Source organism: Anarrhichthys ocellatus, unplaced genomic scaffold (genome assembly GCF_004355925.1).
Source record: "Anarrhichthys ocellatus isolate YVR2014 unplaced genomic scaffold, GSC_Weel_1.0 scaffold55, whole genome shotgun sequence".
Classification (NCBI taxonomy): Eukaryota; Metazoa; Chordata; class Actinopteri; order Perciformes; family Anarhichadidae; genus Anarrhichthys; species Anarrhichthys ocellatus.
Window position 1 is genome coordinate 534700 of NW_022280085.1, and position 22566 is coordinate 557265.

General features: G+C 46.3%; 2 protein-coding genes across 5 annotated transcripts; both read left to right on the forward strand.

Annotated features, from left to right (window-relative positions):
• The first annotated feature begins 611 nt into the window (after window positions 1-611).
• Window positions 612-15357, forward strand: srebf2 (sterol regulatory element binding transcription factor 2). Of its 4 annotated transcripts, none has more exons than XM_031870826.1 (20): window positions 612-969; window positions 5237-5595; window positions 6159-6348; window positions 6545-6714; window positions 6901-7071; window positions 7166-7447; window positions 7556-7670; window positions 7747-7898; window positions 8027-8231; window positions 8336-8511; window positions 8905-9154; window positions 9269-9438; window positions 9554-9725; window positions 10278-10395; window positions 10496-10605; window positions 11130-11262; window positions 11510-11681; window positions 12165-12341; window positions 13266-13377; window positions 13618-15357. In XM_031870826.1, exons 1-20 carry the CDS (start codon window positions 879-881, stop codon window positions 13830-13832), a joined length of 3540 nt encoding a protein of 1179 aa, XP_031726686.1. In that variant the 5' UTR covers window positions 612-878; the 3' UTR covers window positions 13833-15357. The 4 variants fall into 4 exon arrangements, with proteins under 4 accessions (XP_031726686.1, XP_031726685.1, XP_031726688.1 ...); XM_031870825.1 differs by having other exon boundaries at window positions 613-969; window positions 7166-7459; XM_031870828.1 differs by having other exon boundaries at window positions 613-969; window positions 6919-7071; window positions 7166-7459.
• A 687-nt stretch (window positions 15358-16044) lies between these two features.
• On the forward strand, window positions 16045-18791 carry nol12 (nucleolar protein 12). The gene is made up of 6 exons (XM_031870865.1): window positions 16045-16733; window positions 17333-17438; window positions 17540-17588; window positions 17680-17825; window positions 17972-18069; window positions 18375-18791. The coding sequence occupies exons 1-6, from the start codon at window positions 16624-16626 to the stop codon at window positions 18574-18576; spliced, it is 711 nt and encodes a 236-aa protein (XP_031726725.1). The 5' UTR covers window positions 16045-16623; the 3' UTR covers window positions 18577-18791.
• The last annotated feature ends 3775 nt before the right edge of the window (window positions 18792-22566 follow it).

Here is a 22566-nt window from a genome sequence, read left to right on the forward strand (position 1 = left end):
ACCACGAGAACATGTTTATTTTAAATCCACTATACCTTAGAACTGATGGTTGAATTACGTGCACACATTAATAATTCAGCTATATTTGTATTATTTTTTTTACATCTGTATTAAACCTTTTTTAACAGCTAATATACATTTATTTTCACTTTAAGTAAAACTTAAAACACCTGACCTGAAGCATACTTGTTGTATGCATGAAAGTGGTGAAAATCAATAACTCTTTGAATGGACAGTAAGTGAACTTGTAAATAATGTTTTAAAGTTTTAGCATTTTTATTAAACACAAAACATTCAATCTGCAATTAAGGAAACAATGTTGAGTATTGCATAAGACGAGTAAAATGCTTATAATTTGAATTACCGTGCCTCCAGTATTTATTTAATGTTATCTACTGATTCATGTGTTTATTATCATTACTTCCGAGGTGCTTTATTTGTCTCATGAGCTCAGGTCTCGTCATGAAGACAGGGGGCGCGGTTTATTCAAATGACACAGAAGCTTCTGATGGTTGACGTACTATCAGACCACGGCAAACGCGGCCTTGTCATTGGACGATGATGACTGGTCTCATGACAACAACAGCTCGGCGTCGACCAATCAGAGCCCGCTTTGAGCCACAGAGTCTGTTTGTGAATGACGTAACGAGCGTAAAGCAAGATGGCGACGACTTAACCGTGTATCGGGGTGAACTAGTTTATCGACGTCGTTGTCTGCCTCTCCTGAGGCTTTAGCGTTGTCTCACGGCTGTTCCGGACAACAACAATCCTCACGGTTAGATAAAGGTGTCCACAGAATAGCCTGCGGGCCTTGTCTTCTTTTTCCCCCCTCGCGACCCTCCGGTGACAGCCGGGGAGGCGAGGTGCGAACGGACGGGATGGACAGCGGAGAGTACATCTCCACCATGGAGAACATGGACCCGACGCTAGCGGAATTAGGGGACGAATTCACCTTGGGAGACATCGACGGTGAGTAGTTATGTCACCGCGAACACTGTCAAAGTGTTGTTTGCTAAGTTAGTGTCGGCCTGTTTCCGCTGTGAGCTCTGCGAGATGCTCATCCATGCTGAGAGAGCTGAGGAGGTCTGTTTATGGTTTATGTATGAAGGCTGCACAAGACACAGTAGTCAAAGTACTCAGTAGGTGAAGAATTATCAGCCTTACAGTTCCTATAAGTTAGTCAAATGTAGAATGATGCATGTGTCTGTTGCTTGGGGCAGTACGATTTTTATATATAGATGTACAAGCATCATCTTTTGCCAATCAATGGAACAGTAAATGAGGTAAGTCACAGGCAGAGTGTTATTTTCCACTGGAGGCCGAGGTGGGTGTCAGTGAGAGGTTGCATTCATTGGAGACACAAGAATGCAACCTGCTGATCAAGCTTGAGTGGGTTTTCACCCTGAGCCAAGGAGTCATAAGATGAGCCATTTAGATTTTTAACTATTTAGACTTCATGACTTCCCTACTAAATTAAGTGAAGAAAACCTCTCTTCAGCATCTTTTTTCCAAGCTTATTCTGCAGAATCATGGAGCTGAGTTTGTGGGACAACATGTCTGTAGAGATCCAGTCTGCGCTCTCAGTAAACAGCATCCCTGATCCAAGCTCTCTCTGTTATCAAAACAAGTTTCGCCCTTTGGCACCCACTGAAAGGACTGGGCTTTTGGTGAAACGCTGGTCCAGTGCAGAGTCACCAGATTTCCATTTGGGTGGAATTTCACTGAATGCCAAATCACCAGACCGGACTGATGGACCTGTGTGTGTGTGTGTGTGTGTGTGTGTGTGTGTGTGTGTGTGTGTGTCTTTTTGCCTACTAGTGGGCACAGCAGTGTGTGTAAACAACTGCTTAACAAGATGATGTAACAAACGGTAATGATACTTACTGCACGCAGGCTTATGAACCATTTCAGAACCTCTTCCTGCTTTTGGTTTGGGGTGTTAATTGTCTTTTCAAAGGGGGCCCTTGGACAGAGTTGGCAGAGAACTCCCCCCTCAACCACAATTATGTAATCCCACATAATCATTGTGTGATTACATGTACAGATTGTGTGTGTGTGTGAGTGTGAGAGAGAGAGAGAGAAAGAGAGAAAGAGAAATAAATATGACACTTGAGGGTGGACTGATGGATTCACAGGCATGCTGCAACAAAGACGGCCCTCACTTGAGTTTTTCTTCTTTCACTCTGACGCTGTTTGGCCCGCTGCTAAGCGATAAGTTCACTTTTCCCGTCAGGCAGAACTGCAGAAAACCATTGACCCTAGTTCCTGAAATCATAGGCGCCATCTTCCTAATGATATGCGGGAGAATTGTTCAGCTTTTATCATCCCGGCCTCGTTGAGATCTTCAGTGGTGGGTCCGATTGCTCTCTCAGTGCGGTTACTTCAGATGTTCATTGAGTGTGAGGTCTTAGAGGCCCCTGTGAGGGCTCATGCAGTTGACCCTATATTCATCTACAACATTCTTCCCCTCCCAATTATTCTCTTGGCAGCTGCAACTCTGATTATATAACCTATTTTCTCTGCATTCACCCCCGCCCCGATGGATCTACCCTTTGTGTAAGCTTGTCTGAAGCCCTTGGGGGGCTCAGAGCTGTTTTGTCCTGTCTGTCATTGGCAGTCTGCCCCCCCCCCCCATGGAGGTGCACAAGTGCATGCACTAGTGTGTCTGCCTAGTTGATGTGTGTGTGCATGTCCATGTGACTGGTTGGTAAAAGCTCCTACACTCAATCAGGGCTGTGTTGTGGAATATTTCTTATGACTAGTCGGGAGAAGAAAGTGAAGGTTTCCAATCAATGTAAAATAAACAGAGTCTTGATGAACGATCAAAGTTTGTAAAGTCAATTTATTTGCTTGCAAGCAAAACAGAACAGTCTCACAGACGCATTGCAGTCATCTGTAAGAGTGGTCTGCCTAATCAGTCACAATGCATGGACATTTATGCTCCGACAGCTTCCTGTTATCTGCTTAGCTAACAAGAATACACAAAGGAGAAGAAGAAAAAGGCAGGTCATCCTTCGAGCCTTAGTATACTTCATTTAAGACAACATGAAGGTGCTTCATCTCCTGTTTGCAGATCCCTTTGTTCACAGTTTGCCTTACAATAAACTGTTTAAACACACAGCAGATGCTTCCTTTTAGGCCATTGTGACATTGTTACAATGACTATTGCAGAGACAGAATAGACATTCTTTACCCTCACACATCATATATGCATGCAAAGGTTTACACCTTTACAACTTCAGATAATGCATCATAAAGGAAGTAAAAGTATTTCAAACAGAGGATCTCTGTTAGTCAAGGTCTCTCTGTGTCTCCGTCTTACGAAGAAAGAAAACGGTGTACAAGATAACATAACAAGACACCTGGATACTAAACTAATTAAAGTCATCTACTGAAACTACTGTTTGGTGTCTGCACTTTTAGGACTTACATTCTTTAAACCTTCACATGAGACTATGACATATTTTCCCATTACAGCTGTTAGGAAGATGATTCTGCATATTTTCAACCTGGACCGTTATTGTAGTTTTGCCGTTATGAATATCGGTGATGTACTCTCACTGTTTACGACCCTCTCGCTAACCTCTCAGTGTCAACAGAACGTCCTCTCACAGCCATTAGTGCCGTCAGAGGAACTGCCGGCCTCTTCCGGTTGGTATTTTGTGACCATCGAATCGTATTTTTATAGTCATGAAATTGTACAACAGCTGAGAAAGAGTGCTATGTAAGCAGATAAAAACACCTTTATTGTTTTATACGCTGTATCGAAATGCAGCAAGTGATGACAGACGGTCAGAGGTGACAGGAAGTCGGCCTCTGTTGCTGAGAGAGATGAGTATCCTGGTTCTTTAGTGTTTGTGGTCAAATCTATCACAGTGACATCAGAGATGACAGAATTACCTTCTTTTTTCTTTCATTCTCAGCTCGTTGGAAAGCATGCGTCACCGCTCCATGAATGATTTTGTGTCGACACGTTCTTAAGGACTGGCACTCCTTGCCTCTAATTAATGATGTCATTATAATGTCACAACGTGCAGCAGTGACTGGAAGTATCTTCTACATGTTAAATAAGGCAAACTCATAATTAATGTGAACTGTAACGTCAAACAGCTGTTCAGAGCTCTTGGCTCTATGATATCATGTCTCTCTATTGTCCATGTGTCGTACATCTTCCCATTGAGAATATTAGGAACGGTCCCCGTCAGTGATTTCATGTCTCCTCTGAAACGGTCCATAAAACGTGTCCTGTTGGGTTTGTCTGTAAGACTGAGTTCAGGGCTGCAGACTCTGTTTATTGACCCCTCATTGACCCTGATGGCTGAGCCCATGTGCGCTATCAGTGATGTGGATCAGCCGTGGCAGCCTCCACCATATGGACCCTGTGCATTTATCAAACGTGTTGAAGTACCAAAGTCCTGCGAGCAGCATGGTGTCTCCCACAGTAATGTCTTCTTCGGCCATCTGCTTTTGTCTCAGAGCGGACATTAAAGTTAACACCCAATAAAATGAAACCAATGATCACGGTATACACAGCTTTATACTGTGATAGTGATACATTTCATTATTTGTTGTTTTATTTTTGGGGGGGAATTCCATTTAAAAGCGATATACATGCATGTTATTATTCAAATAAACAGATGAAAATCCTTAGTTTTTCATCATAATTGGTGTTTGCTTGAGGCCAGTTTCTTTCGGGGCCATCAGTGAGATTGCTGACCACCTTTTCAAGGCTATCCGTGTGAAGGCCTTTCAGCTTTCAGGGCAACCTTTTCTCTGGTTTTATGGACAGAAGAACAGTAGCTTCTTTCTGTGTGTGTTCATGTGCCAACTCAAGGCCAGTCCACGCAGTTCTCTGGCCTTTACTGGTCTTATCTGTTAGCAGTAAACCGCATTCACACATGTGGGCCAGGTCGACGGTGGGGCAACCTCACCACCTTATGATCAAATCAAAGAGATCTTTTCAAGGACACTTGTGAAAGCGATATAAAGATTATTATCTTTTTGGTACTGTAGTATTGCGTGTGGCTGTGACCTGAGCTTAAAGGTCTATTATTATTATTATTGTGTTGTATTTAAACATTTAAAATGACAGAATTGTTAAGATGTTGACATATTCCTCGTGCGCTGTATCATGTTTTATTTCACTGAATGAAAGTCCGAGCTGTTCCCACAAGCTTTATGTTTCATTTCTAACTAGGCGCGTTGTAAAGTCTCTTCTGTCTCTCCGTCTCCTCAGAGATGCTGCAGTTTGTCAGCAACCAGGTGGGGGACTTCCCGGACCTGTTTGAGGATCAGATGACCCCAGCGGGCCCCGTGCAGAGCGCCAGCGCTGCTCCGCGCCCCGCCATCCAGACCCCTCCGACTCCTCCGACCCCCAAGACGCCAGCCCCCGCCGTCTACCAGGGCTCTGTCGTCGGCCTCATCGGCGCCCAGACACTGTCTCCCGTGTCCATGCCGCTCACCCCTCCCCTCACCCCCGCACAGACTCCCTCCCCCGTGAGCGTCACCACGGTGCAGCAACTGGTGACCCGCAGCCCTCCGCTCCTCCAGCCGCGGCCTCAGGTGGTCCAACACACGGCCCAGCCCACCATCCAGGTATCAGCTGTCACCACTTTCACGCTCAGATCTTGTGTTTGACATGAGTAATAACTCCCTTATTACTAGTGGTAATACTGCTGTTAATTATACAAGGGATGAGTTCAATTAATGCAAAGTTCTGTAGCGTGTTGAGAGTATTCCAGGTGAAGTTTTGGATCTCTGCCTGGGTCTGAATTATAAGTGCTGCAGTGATGGACGAGTGCTATAGTTGTGAATCAGGCTGTTTCCAAGGTGCCTGCCTCTCCTGCCGTGATTTCATTGTCTGCTATTGTGCCATCCATACTAAAAACAAAAGCTTCTACTGACAGGAGAAGAAATTCACAGTACTGACAGACCGTAAAATATGATATCCAGCTCAGCATCCCCACAAATAGCAAAGCACGTCTCAGCAAAACTGTAGTCGGCCTGACAGATATAGTTTATTGTCTTGAGTGAAATAACTTTTTGCTAGCACATCAAAAAAAGAGAAGCGAAACTGTCTCACGTTGCATCAAAACTTCAGCGATCTTCAGCACGTTGCGATGAAACTGGATGCGGTTTGTTTTTTTGCTTAAATGCAGATGCACACCCAGGGGATCGCCATGCAGACCCAAAGCTTTCCGGTGCACACCCTGGTTCAGACCCACAGCCAGACGGGCCTGCCCATCCAGACCCAAGCCCAAACGGTGATGATCGCCTCCAACGGCGGACAGTCCCGTTTCATCCAGAGCCCCGTCATCTGCCACCAGAGCCCCGGTTCTAGCTTCCAAGGTGACTAAAGAGAGGAACGGGAGGCCGATCTGTCGAACGTTTGAGATAGTTTTCAGGACATTAAGACTGATTCAATTCATCGTTCTCTTAAAGGTTACATGTTGTTGTCCTAATGTGGTTTATTCTCAGGGGTCCGCAGTGTGTTTTTTTGAATGTGACGGTCAAATCAACACATCCTCTTGTCTCCCATTCCCAGTCCTCCAACCACACATGCAGAGCATTATGACGTCACCGCAGCTGCAGCCAATGACCATTCAACACCAGCGTGTTCTGACCCCAACCTGTCAGACCATCCAGACCCTCTCTGCAGCGCCGACCACAGTCCACACCATGCAGCAGCAGATGCAGCAGATGCAGCAAGTTCCTGTGAGTAAGACGGCAGTGTAATGACGATCAGCTGATAATAACGGGCAGATAACAAAACCCGGATAGCTCGTACACTAATTCCTTTGTTTGTGGTGTAAATGCAAAGATGAGTAGAGGCTCTGCAGATTTGTTTTGATCTTTTCAACAACTTGTAAACAAACATAAACACTTCGCATTGACCTTTAGGGGGCATCTTTCCATCAGGTTCTTGTCCAGCAGCCTCAGATTCTGAAGACCGATTCGCTGGTTCTCGCGACACTGAAACCAGACGGCACGCAGGTTCTGTCCACCATGCAGAGCCCCACAGGGATCACCCACCTGACTACGCCCATGCAAAACACAGCTCTGCAAGTCCCGGTATTTAGCCGTCCTGAAAATATCACTATTTGGTTGCTAATAATGGTCGTGTTTCGGGTTCCCACACTGACAACAACCGCACTTCCGTCCCCAGACGCTGATGAGCGGCAACATCCTGACCACCGTCCCCATGATGATGGGAGGAGGAGACAAACTGCCCATCAAGCAGCTGCAGCCGGGCTCCTCTCACTGCACTAATATGGTCAGATCAAGCATGGATCAGGGCCAGATGATGGGAGGAGTAATGGGCCCGGGAGGAGTGGTGAAGGAGGGCGAGAGGAGGACGACGCACAACATCATCGAGAAGAGGTATCGCTCCTCCATCAACGACAAGATCGTGGAGCTCAGGGACCTGGTCATGGGCAATGATGCGAAGGTTAGCCCACCGGTACAGTCCTTTTTTGAATTAATAAATACAACCCCAGATTTGTCATGCACTTGACAGTAGTTGGATCCTCAAATTCCCTCCCTCATGTCTTCACAGATGCACAAGTCAGGAGTGCTGAAGAAGGCCATCGACTACATCAAATACCTGCAGCAAGTCAACAACAAGCTACGGCAGGAGAACTTGGCCCTTAAGATGGGCAACCAGAAGAACAGTGAGTGTTTACGTTAAGCAATGACGATCTGTAGCAACTTGAGATTTCATTTAATCCCCCGCTCCATCCATTTCAGAGACAGTGATTCTGTCTGAAGAGGTGGACATGAAAGAGGAAGTAGTGATGATGTCTCCTCCGGCCTCGGACTCTGGTTCTGGTTCCCCTCAACAGTTCTCTCCCTACTGTGTGGACTCAGAGCCAGGCAGCCCCTTGCTGGATCACGAGCAGGTAGCACACCGTAGTCTGTAGGATGGTAGTATAGTTAAAGCTTTCCACCAGCGCACAGCGAGAAGGATTTGATTGAACGTGTAGTTATTGATGATTGTAAACCTGTTCTCTCTCTTAACGTCTCTCAGATGAAGATTGAGCCAGACTCTCCCTCCTCGGTCGGAGTGATGGATCGCTCTCGACTGCTTCTCTGCGCCCTGACCTTCTTCTGCCTGTCCCTGAACCCGCTGCCATCTTTGTTGGGCTCCGAGGCCTCAGGGAGCCCCAGCCTAGCCGCGGGCCACGGGCCGTCTAGAACGCTCGTCTGGTTCCCGACTCACACGCAGGACTTCGGTGAGCAGGGCGGAGTCGTGATGGCATTAAAAAGACGCGGCAGGTTACGTGGTTGTGAAGTATTCTAAAATGTCCCACGTGTCTCGTCTCCTCTGGCCCTCCAGCTTCCTGGCTGCGGTGCCTGCTGCCGTGGGTGATGGTGTGGGTGCTGAGCGGGGTGGGAGCGGTCTGGGGTTGTGTCAGGGTGCTCTACCTGTGGGAGCCCGTCACGCCCCTTCACTCGCCGAAATCTGTGTCCTTCTGGAGGCATCGCAAACAAGCCGACCTGCACCTCAACAGGGTGAGTACAGCTGAGCCCTGGGGTCAGAGGTCAGAAGTGTCAAACAAACCCATTTGGAATGCTACTAATATTTTCTTCCCAAGAGAGACTGTGGTCGCATTTCCAAATACAGGAAAACACGACCAACCTACTTACATTTCATGTGACAGTGTGTATATATTGGATCCAGTTTTGGATGTGCTTTGAGAATTAAATGTGATGATTCATCACTAACTGAAGATCGCTTCACCCAGTCTGATTAGCTTTGATTCTCTTGTCTCAGTTTAGCCTGCCTGTTCCCTGCAAGTCTTTATTTTTAGCTTATGTTCAAATCGCCCCCCCCCCCTCTCTCCTATCACTCTTCACTGAATACTGATGAGCTCACCATTTTCCCTGCCTTCCTCTCTCCTGCAGGGCGATTACACGGCGGCAATGGCCAGTTTAGAGACCTGCTTGTCCGTCTTGACCCGATTGCTTCCCTCAACCACTCTGGACCTGGTCTGCTCGCTGTCCTGGAATCTCATTCGCTACATCTTGCATCGTCCCACTCCTCTGGGTTGGCTGGTTCATCAGGTTAGGGGGAAGCACGAGGGGGAGGAGGCTAGGACTAGCGCCAAGGATGCAGCATTGGTTTACCACCGGCTGAGCCAGCTGCAGCTCACAGGTGAGCGGTGTACGCTGTGCACAGGCAGGTCGGCACACGCGGGTTAGATTAAGGACTGATATGAATATGAAGATTCAAACACGATGACACGGTTTCTGTTCTCTCTCTCTGTAGGGAAGCTGCCTCAGCGTAGCAGCCTGTGGGCTTTATCCGTGTCTCTGAGCGCTGTCAACCTCAGCCAGAGCGCCCAAGGCAAGATGGCCCCCGCCCAGCTCACCCAGATCTACGTCACTGCAGCAACAGCCCTGCGCACCGTGCTGGGCCACCACCTCTCCTGTCTGCCTGTGAGTCTTCTTTACGTGGTCTGTCTCCTGTCTTGTTACCGTTTCAACTGGTGTTTACTTCGTTTTGAGTTTTCTCTCCATCATCAGCATCTTTTCTTCCGTGTTCGTCTCCCAGGGTTACCTGTTGAGTTGCGCAGAGAGCGTGGCCAACCAGTCGGAGACCAAGCCGATCCCCGACTGCCTGCGCTGGCTCTTCACCCCGTTGGGCAGGCAGTTCTTCCTGAGTTGTGATTGGTCGGTGAAGTCGGAGAGCAGCGACGGGGTGTACACTTCTCAGAGAGACCCGAGTATGACATAAACACAGGCCTCCTCATACTTATGTGTTTCTGCCATTCTTTTGTTCTTTCACTTTATCTTTCTGGCTGTTTTTATTTAAATTTTTTTATTTTAAATCCAAAACAAACAGTCCAAAAAGATTTTGGACAATTTCTTTTATAACACAAGATAAACTCAAGTCGTCATGCTTTTTAGGGGACATCTAGCTCCTTTAGAGAAGTCTCAATCCTATCGCTAGAGGAAGGAAATATAATATTTTTAAATGAAACTATTTAATTGCATCTTTAATTGCGAGTATTACTCCAGCTATTTATTTCCAGCGATGATACTAAAATCTGAGACGGGCCCTGGTAGTCATTTGAAGATAGATGGATGGATCTAACACCGAATCATGTCGGCTAAATTAGCTGTGTTGGCTCACAGATCATTGTTGCATTGTCTTGAGCTTCATGCGTCTTGAGCTTCATGCACCTTGAGTGAATATTGTGTTTCTTTGTTTATTTATTGTTAAACAAAATGCTGAATGCTATGATTTCTCTGTTTCCCTCTTGATCTTCCCCCAGCTGACCCCATCGCCCAGCTGCACCGCTGCTTCTGCAGGAAGCTTTTGGAGAGAGCCGTTCACACTCTCATCCAGCCGCAGAGCGACTCTGAAGCGGGCAAACACAACAGCGACTCCGGGTAAGGCCCGGCTGCACCAGCGACGTTTCCACCGGTTTGATGCGAATTCATGGCTCAACCCCCGGATCTGTTCTTTTTCTCTGATCTGCGTCTCTTTCAGGGAGTTCTCCAGCGCCTTGGAGTTCCTCCAGCTGTTAAACAGCTGTACGGAGGACTCTCCGTCCCCTCCTCCTCCCTTCTCGACTCCTCCCAATCACACCACCACTCCAGGTATGAATAGCATGAGGAGAACAGGCCTGTCCAATCACGATAAAGCATGAATCACATCAATATTGTTTGCGTGGGGGGGAAGCGATTTCTGTTTCTCATTACTGCGTATTAACCAGATAGCCATCAGAGTTATTACTGTCAGCATGAAGTGATTTTCTGTACCATACACTGAGGACCGCTTTGGCTTTGGGGATTAACTTTTTATCGGATTATCACAGATAACACTTGCAGTCATTGATTTGTGGTAATAAATGACTTGCAATAGCTATGAACACATTGACGATCTGTTGAGAGGACGTTAATTAGCAACAACGTTCATTGATTTTTTTTCACACTGAGACATTTTATATCATCACACGCATACAGCTTTCGATCCCGCTGGAGACTCAGAGACTTAACCATCACATCATCTCTCATTTGACAAAAGCTTGAAAAGAAAAAAGCTTTTCAGGCTCTTAGACTCGAGCTAGTTTGTCCGTGTTGTTTTTTATTTCTACATAATCTCCCTCTCTTCTTCCTGCCAGTGAAAGACCCAGTGAGTCGTTGGTGGGCTTTGGTCCTGAAGGCCACCGTGCATTGGCTGCAGGGCGATGATGTCGCCGTGAGGTCACTGTTGGCAGAAGCGGAGCGGATGCCGAGGGCTCTACACACTCTTGAGTAAGTGAAGTAAAAAAACTTGTTTCAGTCGGTTTAGATATGAAAAAAACTTTTAAGCTCCGACAAGATAATCCAGATAATATAGACATGGAAGTCATAACTGGATCATCTTTAAACCTTCTCTAACTTGTGTAGATTACAAACATCTAAGATAGACTCAACTGAAGGATGATAATAAAGACAGTTAAACATTAATCTCTGTTGTAAAGGAACCACGCTAACTGTCCTCTCGCTTCTCTTGTTTCAGCCACCCTCTGCCCAAAGCTGTGCTGCTGCTTTGCAAGGCGGTCCAGATGAGCCTGCCTCCTCTGAAGGGAGAGGGCGCGATAACCTACCTGTCCCACTGCGACAGAGCCAGCGGCTACCTGCGCTCCAGCATCTCGGTGCCCGTCGCCCAGACCGGGAACTGGCTGAACAAGGTATTGCACAAAGCATCCCTCGCAGCGCCCTTCATTTCCTTCAGACCTGCTCTGGGTTTGTGGTTAAGAGTGCTTGTTTACGTGATCTTGTCTGCTGTCTTGCACGCACACATGTCACAGACACCAGTCTTGACTCTGATGCAGACACGCACACTGCATGCTCAGTTGGGGACAGGCTGACGTGGGGCTGTGTGTGTGTGTGAGTGTGTGGGTGGATGGAGGTGGCTGTGGTGCATTGTAGTTGCATTGCATGATCCTTAAAGCCGAGTGCAATGTGTCTGCAGTGCAGTACAGAGGCCTCCCCAATCTGCACGCACCCGCTACACACCCCACCACTCAACATGAGACGGCACTGAATGTCACGGTGTTACCTTTTCGTTTTAAGCGTGCACGTTGGGTTGAGAAGAGCTGGTGATGATGGGGGTCGGTTGTAGTTTTATAAACAGCACTTTGACCCTTTCGTCTTCCTTCCCTTCCACAAAGGGGGTGGAGCTGCTGATCTGTGACCTGCTGCTTACCTTGAGGACCAGTTTGTGGCAGCGGGGAGGCAGCAGTAATGGGGAACCTGGCCCGGCCCCTGGATCCCAGTTGGCTGGTTTCCAGAGGGACCTCAGCGCGCTCCGAAAGCTCACGCAGTGCTACAGACAGGCGCAACACAAGGTACGTCCCTCAATAGACCAGAAATGTTCAGGATTCGGCAAGAGATTACAGTCAGTAGAGTTCATAACTGTGTACGTTATATATGTATACATCATATAAAGTGTCGTAATCTGCAAGAAACAAGTGCAGAATGAGATGAGAAACAACATTGAAGCCTAAATTGTTACAAACCGACAGCGCACCCGTTGGCCGCCAGGGATTCATCATTACTGTATCATTACAAACTGTATTTCCTGCGACACCGTGGCAAGATTAACAAGATTAAGCAGTATATTCATGTTATTGGTTAATTTACTGCTCGCGTATTTATTGTCATGGAAAAATATGGACAAATGCCCAAACCAAGATATCAGATTAGTTGTTAAATTAGCTTTCACGGAGGATAATAAAACAATGTATGATGATATAACATTGATAAGCAGGCAACTCTCCAAAGTAATAATACCCACAATGTGTTGCCGGCATGTCAAGTTAACACAAGCTCTGCGCCGCACTGATCGTAACTCCCACAAATCAGCTGGGACCTGCTAATCGTGTTCAGGATAATATTGCATTTACTGTATCAGTCCTGGAAATCAAGTTCTCTCCGGCTTCTTGCCAGCTGCAGAAATCTCCCAGTAGTTTAATATATCATCAATCATACTTGTAAGATTTACTGGAGCAGCCATTACTGGAGCCAGAGGGTCTTCAACAGCTCCTGCTCTCGCAGAGGCTGCTGCTCATTTGTTCTGTCTCGACTCGTGCGAGACTCTTAAGGACCACATGAGCTGCATTGCTTCATGAGGTTCTGGTGTGAGACCACTCGATGTGTGAGGCACTTTACATCAACGGCAGAAGGTTTCTTGTAGGTATCACTGGGTAGTTTGCTGTGTTGTGTTTCTGCTCTGATGTTTGTGTGTTTTTTTATTTATTTTTATTCTGCAGGTGTTTCTCCATGAGACCACAGTGAGGCTGATGGCTGGAGCCAGCCCCACAAGGACACACCAGCTGTTGGAGCACAACCTCCGACGCAGGACACACAACTCCTACACAGCCGGTAAGAGAGGCTCATTGGTTTAAGTACAGACATCATCGTGGTTACAGAATCGTAGTCGCACTCAAACTCCGAGTGGAAGTTCACCTTGACCGCCGGCTCAGGATGAGTTCCCCTGTGGTCGTTCTTAATGTTAACTATTAATGGCGAAATGACTCGAAACACACACACTCCCTCCAGAAGGCAATGGACCCTAACCTCCACTTTTCTTCTTCACCCCCCCCTCCCCGCTGCCGTCCGAAGGTGACTGCGTCCTGGGTGAGAGGGAGCGGGCACATGCCATCCTGCTGGCCTGCCGCCACCTGCCCATGCCCCTGCTAACCCCGCCCGGGCATCGCGCCCGCCTGCTGGCCGAGGCCAAGCGCACCCTGGAGCGGGTGGGAGACCGTCGCTCCCTGCAGGACTGCCAGCAGATCGTGCTGCGTCTCAGCGGGGGCACAACCATCGCTGCCTCCTGAACACACACACACACACACACGCATTAGGGCTACTCACAATACTACAAACTCCGTAATTTACCATCGTACATACAAAGATATAAACCAGGCTACTCATCCACCAACAACATTTAAGACTTTTCTGTCCTGCTTTTGTCACACACAGACAGCTGATTTTGAACTGTCTCTGTATCCACACTGCAGGCTTAACATTAGCTCCTCTCTGATGCTTAGTTTCACTGTTGCAGCACAATCATGCCACCTTCTGGCCGTTAAGGGTACCATGCTGGCTTACTGCCTCACTTGTAACAAAACGCTACACAACAAGGAAAATCAGGTTAAATGGGGCCCAAAGGGAAAAGGGACCATTATCTAATAGCTGTTTTAAATTAACGCAATGCAGCAGCGCATCGATTGGCTGTAGGATACCGAGCTGTACGATCATTATTGGCAACACGGCGATGTGCGTGCTGCAACGACTCTAATGACTTGGGCGCTTCGGTTAAGGGGCGTCGGGAGTGTTTGAGAGTAGACGGCCGAGAGTCTGTTGAGCACGGCTGTGCTGTGGGATGCAGACGGGTAGATTTAGCTCGCTTTCAAACACGCAGCGCTGAGTAGTGTCTCTTTCTTATCTACCTCATACACTGTACATTCTACTGTGGAGCAAAATTGCTGAAGCACCGCGTCGGTTATCCTGAATATGAAACAAGTGACCGTTTGAAGTGAGGCTTCAATCCAGTGCAGCGGCATTCTAATAACAACCTCGCTGAGCGGCTTTCTTTAGACTTTAGGATGCAGCAGTAAGGTTGCTTTAGGAATTTGATTTGCAGCTACAGAAACCCGCCAGAGCTTGACAGTCACACAAGAACCAGGGAAAAAAAGATTTTTCACAGACACACACTCACACGGATGCTTCTACATATTCAATATTAAATTAATTGCATTCAAACTCACAATGTGATTGTATATAGGTTGTACATATGCAGACAAACAGGAGGAGATTAAACGGGAAGTCCGTACTTCTGCTTGAGAGGACACACATGGTCAAGAAAGAGCTGTAATCATGTCAAAGTTGTAACGGTTTCCTGTCAGAAGCTCTGACCGGGAGAGCGAGGTCAGCTGCCTCACAGTGATACTCCAACCGAACATCTTTTTACTATCGAACTCTCACGTGTTTTGGCCTCAAAGCAGGGGGGAAAAAAAGCATCCAAACATCCTTAAAAGTGCCTGCAGACCATCCTTGTACGCCGCCTTTCGAGTCCACAGGCGGCGAGCGTCAGAAGCTCTAGATGCTGGCTGGCGTATCACTTGAGGATATATATCTGAGTGAAAAAGAGGCCGAACGCAGCGATAAAAGTGAAGTTATTTTTTTGGAAGTGATGTCCACCTTTTGATGTAAAGCTCTCAAGCAAAATGGCCTTGACGTGATGTAAAGAATTATTTTATTATGTTTCATCACATGTGAAATGATGGAGGAGTTGTATCTTTGAGAGATCTTTGTCCAATTCGCTTTTTCTTTTCTAATTGTTGACTTACACACGAGAAGGCACTTCTGTCATTCCTGTTTCTGTGCTCTGGGTTTCTTATTTAAAGGTAATGTAATATTACTATAAATGCTTTTATCGGCAGTAATGTCGTTGTTATTGTTTTGTATCGATAACAGCATCCTAGGATCAGACACAGAATCTTTAATAGGAAGATTTTTAACGAAACCCGCATTTAAACAATTAGCCTGATGTTTTAGACTCACTCTTTTTTTTTTTTGCTGTTTTTAAAATACAGGCAAACACACATGAATGCTATTAGAGCTCTGTCTTCCAGGTCAACCCGAGGTGTAAGTTAGCAACCTAAAGAGTCCTGAATATATTTTTATCGGTGTAGATTATCTGTCCTGACTGGTAAAAGTGTGCAAAGAGTAATGTGCTCACAGCCATCAGCGGGCTGGAGTTTTTTTGCTATCATTATAATTATGTTACAATAGTTTTTTTTTTTTTTTTTTTTTTTTTGTCTTTCCCCTTGATGTGTTTTATTGTCTGACTTTCTGTGTTTCATTTCGATGTTTGTTTTGTAATAAAACAACACATGACCGTGTTTGGTGTGTATGTGATCTTTCAGTGTTAGAGGTACCATGCTGGACGTGGATTCAGTGAAACAGAAGAAAATGAGAGAGCATGTTTCATCTAAACATGGGTGTTGGCTGGGTGTGAACGCCAGTGTAGATCTGATAACTCTGTGAAGTCTGTTGGTGTCCTCTTTCACACACACTCTTTGTGTGATGAGCACTGGACACCTCGGTGTAAATGAAACACTCCAGCTGCTGGTGGCGTGCTTTGGATACATAACGAGTCCCTGCCACTTGGAGGGATTGCTTTAAAGTTGTCAGAAGAGACAGGACAGTGGACAAGTAGCTAATTATAAAATGTACGGGCGAAGGAATGAAGACTAAAGGCAGTCATCATATCATGATTAACAGAAATACAGACCATGTTACCTAATTTGAAGTAGCGTCAAATTCATTTTCATTCACATCTCAATAAGATAAGTTGACCTGATATCAAATACATCATTCTATCAATAGTTTAAATTTAAACAGCAGCATAAACTCTATGAACCGGGGTATTTATTCTAGGTGACATGTGATTACAGCAACTGTACAGTCTGAACCAACAAAATCATTACTTTGACCTAAATGTTTGTGTCGTGCGGAACCTATCAGACTTTTATCCACGTGTTTCTAATCGGACATAGTTACATGACTAGTTCCTCAATACCAGAAGCCGGAAGTACTGCAGGGTAAACTCACGTGTGCGATATGAAGAATAATATAAAACAACACAATGTGTCCAAAAAGAGTAAATTTAAGCCCGGGTCCAAGAAAAGAGAAAACAAATGCATCGTTTCGTTTGACGACAAGGACAGAGAGTAAGTTCTTCGACTGATGACAGTGCTTTAAATTGAAGGTGTTGGCTAGCATCTTAGCATTAGCCCTTAGTGAGGTTAGCACTCCAGGTTGGCATTAGTTAGCTTTCTCCCAAGTATTACTTTGAAAAGCATTGCAACTCTATCCACGCTATTTATATGTAACTTTTTAATGACATAATAAAACCAAGCAAGTGCAGATACTGTAAAATATCACCAGGTTTATGGGGCATGTGCATTAACGTTATAGCTTTTACAAAACTTAATGATTCTGAGTTATAGGAAGCTCAGTAACGTTCGTCACATTCCTACGACCAGCCTACACAGTTTGAAATACACACTATTGAAGCATCGTGGTGTTGTTTTAAGCCATCATTCATTCCATATGAGTTTATTTAGTTGCTGACACATTAACTTCAAAACCTCTACTGACCAAGATGTTAATTAGATTTCTAAATATGAGTTTTCATTATAATAAAATGCACCAAGCCACGTTTGATTCTATTATAATCGCTGTTGTATGTATCCATAATGCGAGACAAACCGGTAGAGAATGAAATGGTGACTGGGTTCTCAAGCTGCTTCCTCTTCTGCTCTGGCAGGGACTATCTAACGGGTTTCCATAAAAGAAAGGTGGAAAGGAGGAAAGCAGCAGTGGCAGAAATTCGAAAGAAAATCAAGGAAGAGCAGATCAGAGTCCGAGTAGAAGTAAGTGTGACGTGAAAGAGCGCAGACTTCAAATCTCTTTTGGTGGCAGGAGCACGTAAGGAAACAGTGCACTGATGGCATGTCTGGCTGTCTGCTTTCAGAGACATAAGGAATACACAAGGCTGCTGAAGGAGAGGACGGACGCTCTCGGTGAGTTCAAAAGCAGAAGTCTTATCGCTGATCGATCTGCTGAGACTCTTTGCTTATTGTTGTTGTTTCCTCACTCGATCCCGTCTCTCAGAGGAGGCTGAAGACGATCTGGAAGATGTGATAACCGCTACAACGGAGTCTGTGCAGTACGATCACCCCAACCACACCGTCACCGTCACAACCATCAGTGAACTTGACCTCACAGGGGCTCACCTGCTCAGACCCGCCGCAAACCAGGTAAACAGTAAATCCCGAGTCATCTCATGTGTGTTTTTCATCAGGCTAACTTATGCCGGTTTTACTGCTTATAGCTCTGTATGATTGATGTGAATGTAACTGATGGCAAATTAATTTAATTAACAAAGAGGATCTTTGCTTTCCAGGATAACGGGGAGTGCAAGGACGAAGAGAAGGGGAAAGAACAGCAGGAAGAAACAGCTGCGATGCCTAGAAAATCCGGGAATCCAATCATGAACAAAAAGTAAGCTGTTCATCACGCAGGTCTCTTCATATTCTCATAAGTGTTGCCAGTTTTTCCTGTGACAACTTGAATACTTTAGGTATTTTGGCTTTTGGCCAGACATCACTTTGGTTTCTGACATTATCTACAGGCTAAAGGGTTGATCAGCTGGTCTTTTAAGGAATGGACAGGTAGTGTGACTGTTGCTAAATGCGCTGTACAATACAGTGGTGACGTAGCGGCGGTCTTCAGATGTCTGCCCGTCTTCCTCCAGCCCCTCTCAGTCCAGCTGCATTTCTCTTTGTGTCTCTCCCCCGCTGCTACAGGATCCGCTCCCTAACGTCGTCCCTCAGCAGTTTCACCTGCAAGAAGAGGAAAGGGAAGCAGGAAGGCCGAGGTGGCCGAGGCGGCCGTCAGACAGACAAGAAACAGACCGCCACAGAGAGTAAAAGTAGAGGCGGGAGGACCACCAAGTGGCAGAGACGTCGACTGACTGGGAAAAAGGTGCATCATCGCTCCAGTGTTTGAGCAAGACGTGTATACGCTGCGAGTGTAAAATAAACTCAAGCTGATGTGGACGCTCTGTCCGCATCGTGTTGGACCGTCTATCTCAGTATTTCCAGTGTACCTGCCTCTTAAAAACAACTTGTGCTCAAACTGTTTTTTGTAGTGTTTATTGCTTAATCGTATACAAACTGAAGTGTATTTACTTTAATTTTCATTAAATAAAACATAAATCTTGCTAAGAAGTGACTTTGTGATACAGCCACATCTCTCAAGCTGTCGGTGTGGAATTCTTTTCTTGCTATTGTTTAATAGGAAGGCTGACGCTGTCGTCAACATCCTCTCCAGAACATCAGGAAATCAACCCTTCGCTCTGTTTCCTCATAGCTCAGTATCACCTGTGTGTGTGTGTGTGTGTGGGTGTGTGTGTGAGAGAGAGAGTGAGAGAGAGAGATCTAAAGGAGAACCAACCACTGTGTGTCTTACAGCGTGCTCCTTAATCGAGAACCTTATCCCACACAGCCAGTAGTTTGAATGTATGTTGAACCTACACCTCACCAGTGTTTATTTATTTACGTTAACCTGAGCCAGCGTGTGCCAGCTGTCCCTAGCATGAGCGTTTCATTTCGCTTTCTAAAGCCCGTGATATTTAATACAACCGCACAATAGGGAGACCGGCGGGCCACCGCCTCCATGTTGGCTCTGGGTCCGCGTGTGCTTCAGGGCCACCGCTGTGTTAACTGAGAGCCACCATGGCCGTCATGGTTGCTTCAGTTTCACTCATTGTCGGAGCAGCCAATCGGATGGATTTGAGGGTTTGGCAGCTCGGGAGGACGGAGAGCATGCGGGAAGAAGACGCATGTGCCTGATGGGGGGGTCTGATGGGCAGCTTATCCTCCGACTCTTTATGACATACTCAAAGTGGAGCTGACAGCGGGAGCCTCTCTCGTCAGGTAATGCTCATCTTATAATTTCTATATCTAGCGTTACAATTTTTAATAGTTATTATTTAAACTCTTGATCTTAATTGATTCATTTAATGTACAGAGGCCATGCAGCTTGTAGATGAAGGCAGATCACAGAGCATGTGCTTAGTGGTTGGTAGTGATGCTACTCTGTGGGGAGCTTTGACAGTCTGGGTGTGTTGTGTTTCATTATCTCTTAGTGTGATTAGTCATCACCTACCGAAACACTTCTGCTTTGGATCTTCCATGAACCTTGAAGTAAAAGATCCTCTTTAGTATTCACTCAGAGCTGCTGCTCTGTGTTTACACATGTCTCTGTAATGTGGTGTCACAGACAGGCTTACCAGCAGACAGGGTGCTTTTATTCTCAAAACTGTCAGTCTTATTTTACCCTTCTTATTCCATGTTGTGGAGAATGCTGTGAAATGCTCTGATGTATTTTGCATCAGCACATAACACTGCTATACTTTTTTAAAGTGGTTTAATAGGTGCAACACATTTCTAATGTATAAGTCGCACACAGAAGTCTTTAATTTCTACGCATAGTTGCTACTATTTGCTTTATATCATTGTGATGTTCCTCCTTGACCCCTTTGCTGCTGTCTCCCAGTTTTCTCCGAGGGATGCGATGACTGCGCAGGTTCCCCCTCCGGCCTCACCATGCCCCTCTCTGGCGATGAGCCCATCTGCCCCAAGTTCCAGCCCAACATCTTCGACCCCTCCCGCTGCCACGAATGCCTGCGTCAGAGGCGCCTGCACGCCGGCGCGGGGGACAGCGCAGAGGCAGCACCGCCACAGCAGAAGTCCACAGCAGAGGCTGGAATTGGGGCTAAAGCTGAGACCGACACTGGGATCGGATCAGGCAAAGGTCTGCCGTTAACGCCGATCCCATCGCAGGCAGAGGAAAGAGACACCAGCAGCAAGGTAAGAAAGAAGAGAGGAAGAGGGAGGGAGATGAACACAGTAGCTAGGTAACGGGGGGATAGAGGTGGGAACACGAGTAGAATATGTGCTGAGTGATGGGATGAGCTGGAGAAAGATGAGAGCATTAGAAGTCACAAGTGAAGTAGTTTGACACTGACGTATGCTAAGTGTCACTGACGTATGCTAAGTGTCACTGACGTATGCTAAGTCAAGGAGAAGCTCACTCAAATTTAACTTGCAGATCAGAAATGACGCACAAAGTTTCATGATATCATTTAGAATGGAACATAATCAGTTTCACAACTTCTCACTTGATCCAAAAGTCGGTGTTTCTCTGGGTTTGTATAGAAATCAAGCGCCCGCCTAATTTAGCACGGCCCACACGCATGAACACAGCTCGCGAGATCATGTGTGAGTCTTTGTTGCTTTTGAGTAGATCAAGAAAAGGTCAGAGACGGAGAATGAGAGGCACTGACGAGGAGCAGGGTGGAAGCAGCGGCTCCTATTATAAATTAACGAAGCTGGATCACTTACTGCCCTCTTGGGAATCACTTGTTATATTAGACGGAGGGGCCACACACAGAAAGAAGGGCATGTTTCTATAAAGTATGAAAACTGGGAACACTCTTTTTCTGTTTATCCTGCTCCCATTTCACAACCACCGTTATCTGGTTACAGTAACGTATTTAAACACACAGCGGATCATGAGTTGTACCAGTTCAGCTTCCAATGTAACAGCCCACCTGTAGATCCCTGGAGGTTGCAGGGATGGATGCCAGTTTTTGACATTTACAGACAGTGAAGTCACAGTTTTGGATCCTTTTTTAAGACATCTTAAGTCTTAGAGGCTTTATGGCAAGAAGAAGAAAAAAAAAAAACGGTGAAATATTAATGAGGAAAGCCACGAGCCAGGTCGAGTTACAGAGGTGTAACCCTAATCGAACAGCAGACTGAACATGCGAGTGTGTGTCAGAGAGGACAGATGGGACGGACACTATTCGGCTAACTCTCTACTGAAGGAGATGGAGCCGGAGAGACAGATCTAGGAGAGCAACATCGGCGCCTCTTCCCTCTGTCACTCAAAGAGAGAGAGGGAGTTTTGCTGAGGCCTTGTGATTGGTCCGTTTCCTACCCTGTCATCCTATCAGGAGGACTCTGACGGTCTGTCGGTGGTGAGCAGCTACTGTGATGTCAACGGAGGCCGTCTGGGTTATGGAGAGAGCTCTTTGTGCATCCTGAGCCCCGACTGTGAGCTTTATATCTGTGACTGCGACGACGACGACAGCACCGACAGGTAGGACAGCACGGGGCGGTGATAAAAAGTCTTTTAGGAGAGCCAGAAAGTGGAATTGTAGACTTTAATGTATACTGTTCCATGTTTTCTAACCTTAAACATTGATTTTGCGTGACGCAATCTATGAAATTCATGGTATACTGATTGAATTGTTCTCTCTCTTCCTCCTTTTGCCTCGTACTTTTCTCCCCTCCTCCCGACCTCTCGTCTTTCCGCCTCTACTCTCGTCATCCGTCTCCCATCTCGTCTTCCACGCAGCTGTCGCGACCACGGTGACTACCAAGAGTTCAGCGGCTCCGTCAGTGCAGAGGACGAGTACCTGCCGGTCCGTCGGCGTTCGACCAGGCTCGCCATGACCCGGCTGGACCCTCCACCCCACCGGCCGAGCCCTCGCGCCTGGATGGACGAAGCTCGGAGCAGAGACAAGTTCAGCGGTCAATCGGGTACATGAAAGCTGAGCTGGCATATTGTGACGTTTGTCAAATGCTTCATTGATTTCCTGGCGGAAGGGATGCATTGATAAGAGTTGTATGCATGGCATAATAGAAGCATTGGAAGAAGGAATGTACCTCAGTATCTCTTATTTGAACACATGTCCGGGCCTTCAGTCAACCTATGACTGACAGCACTTGACCAACCCATATCCAGTTACAGCCAAAGGTGTTCTTTACTTGGCAATACTGTTTGATGTCACCAGCTGAGGTGTCCCGGAGCAATCATCAGTAATACAATAGTATAGCAGTAGCTCAGTGGTTGATCTTTGATGATCTCTTATTTATCTTACCCCTCCTTCGTTCTATTTCTGTCACACTGAGCAACTTCTCTCTTTTC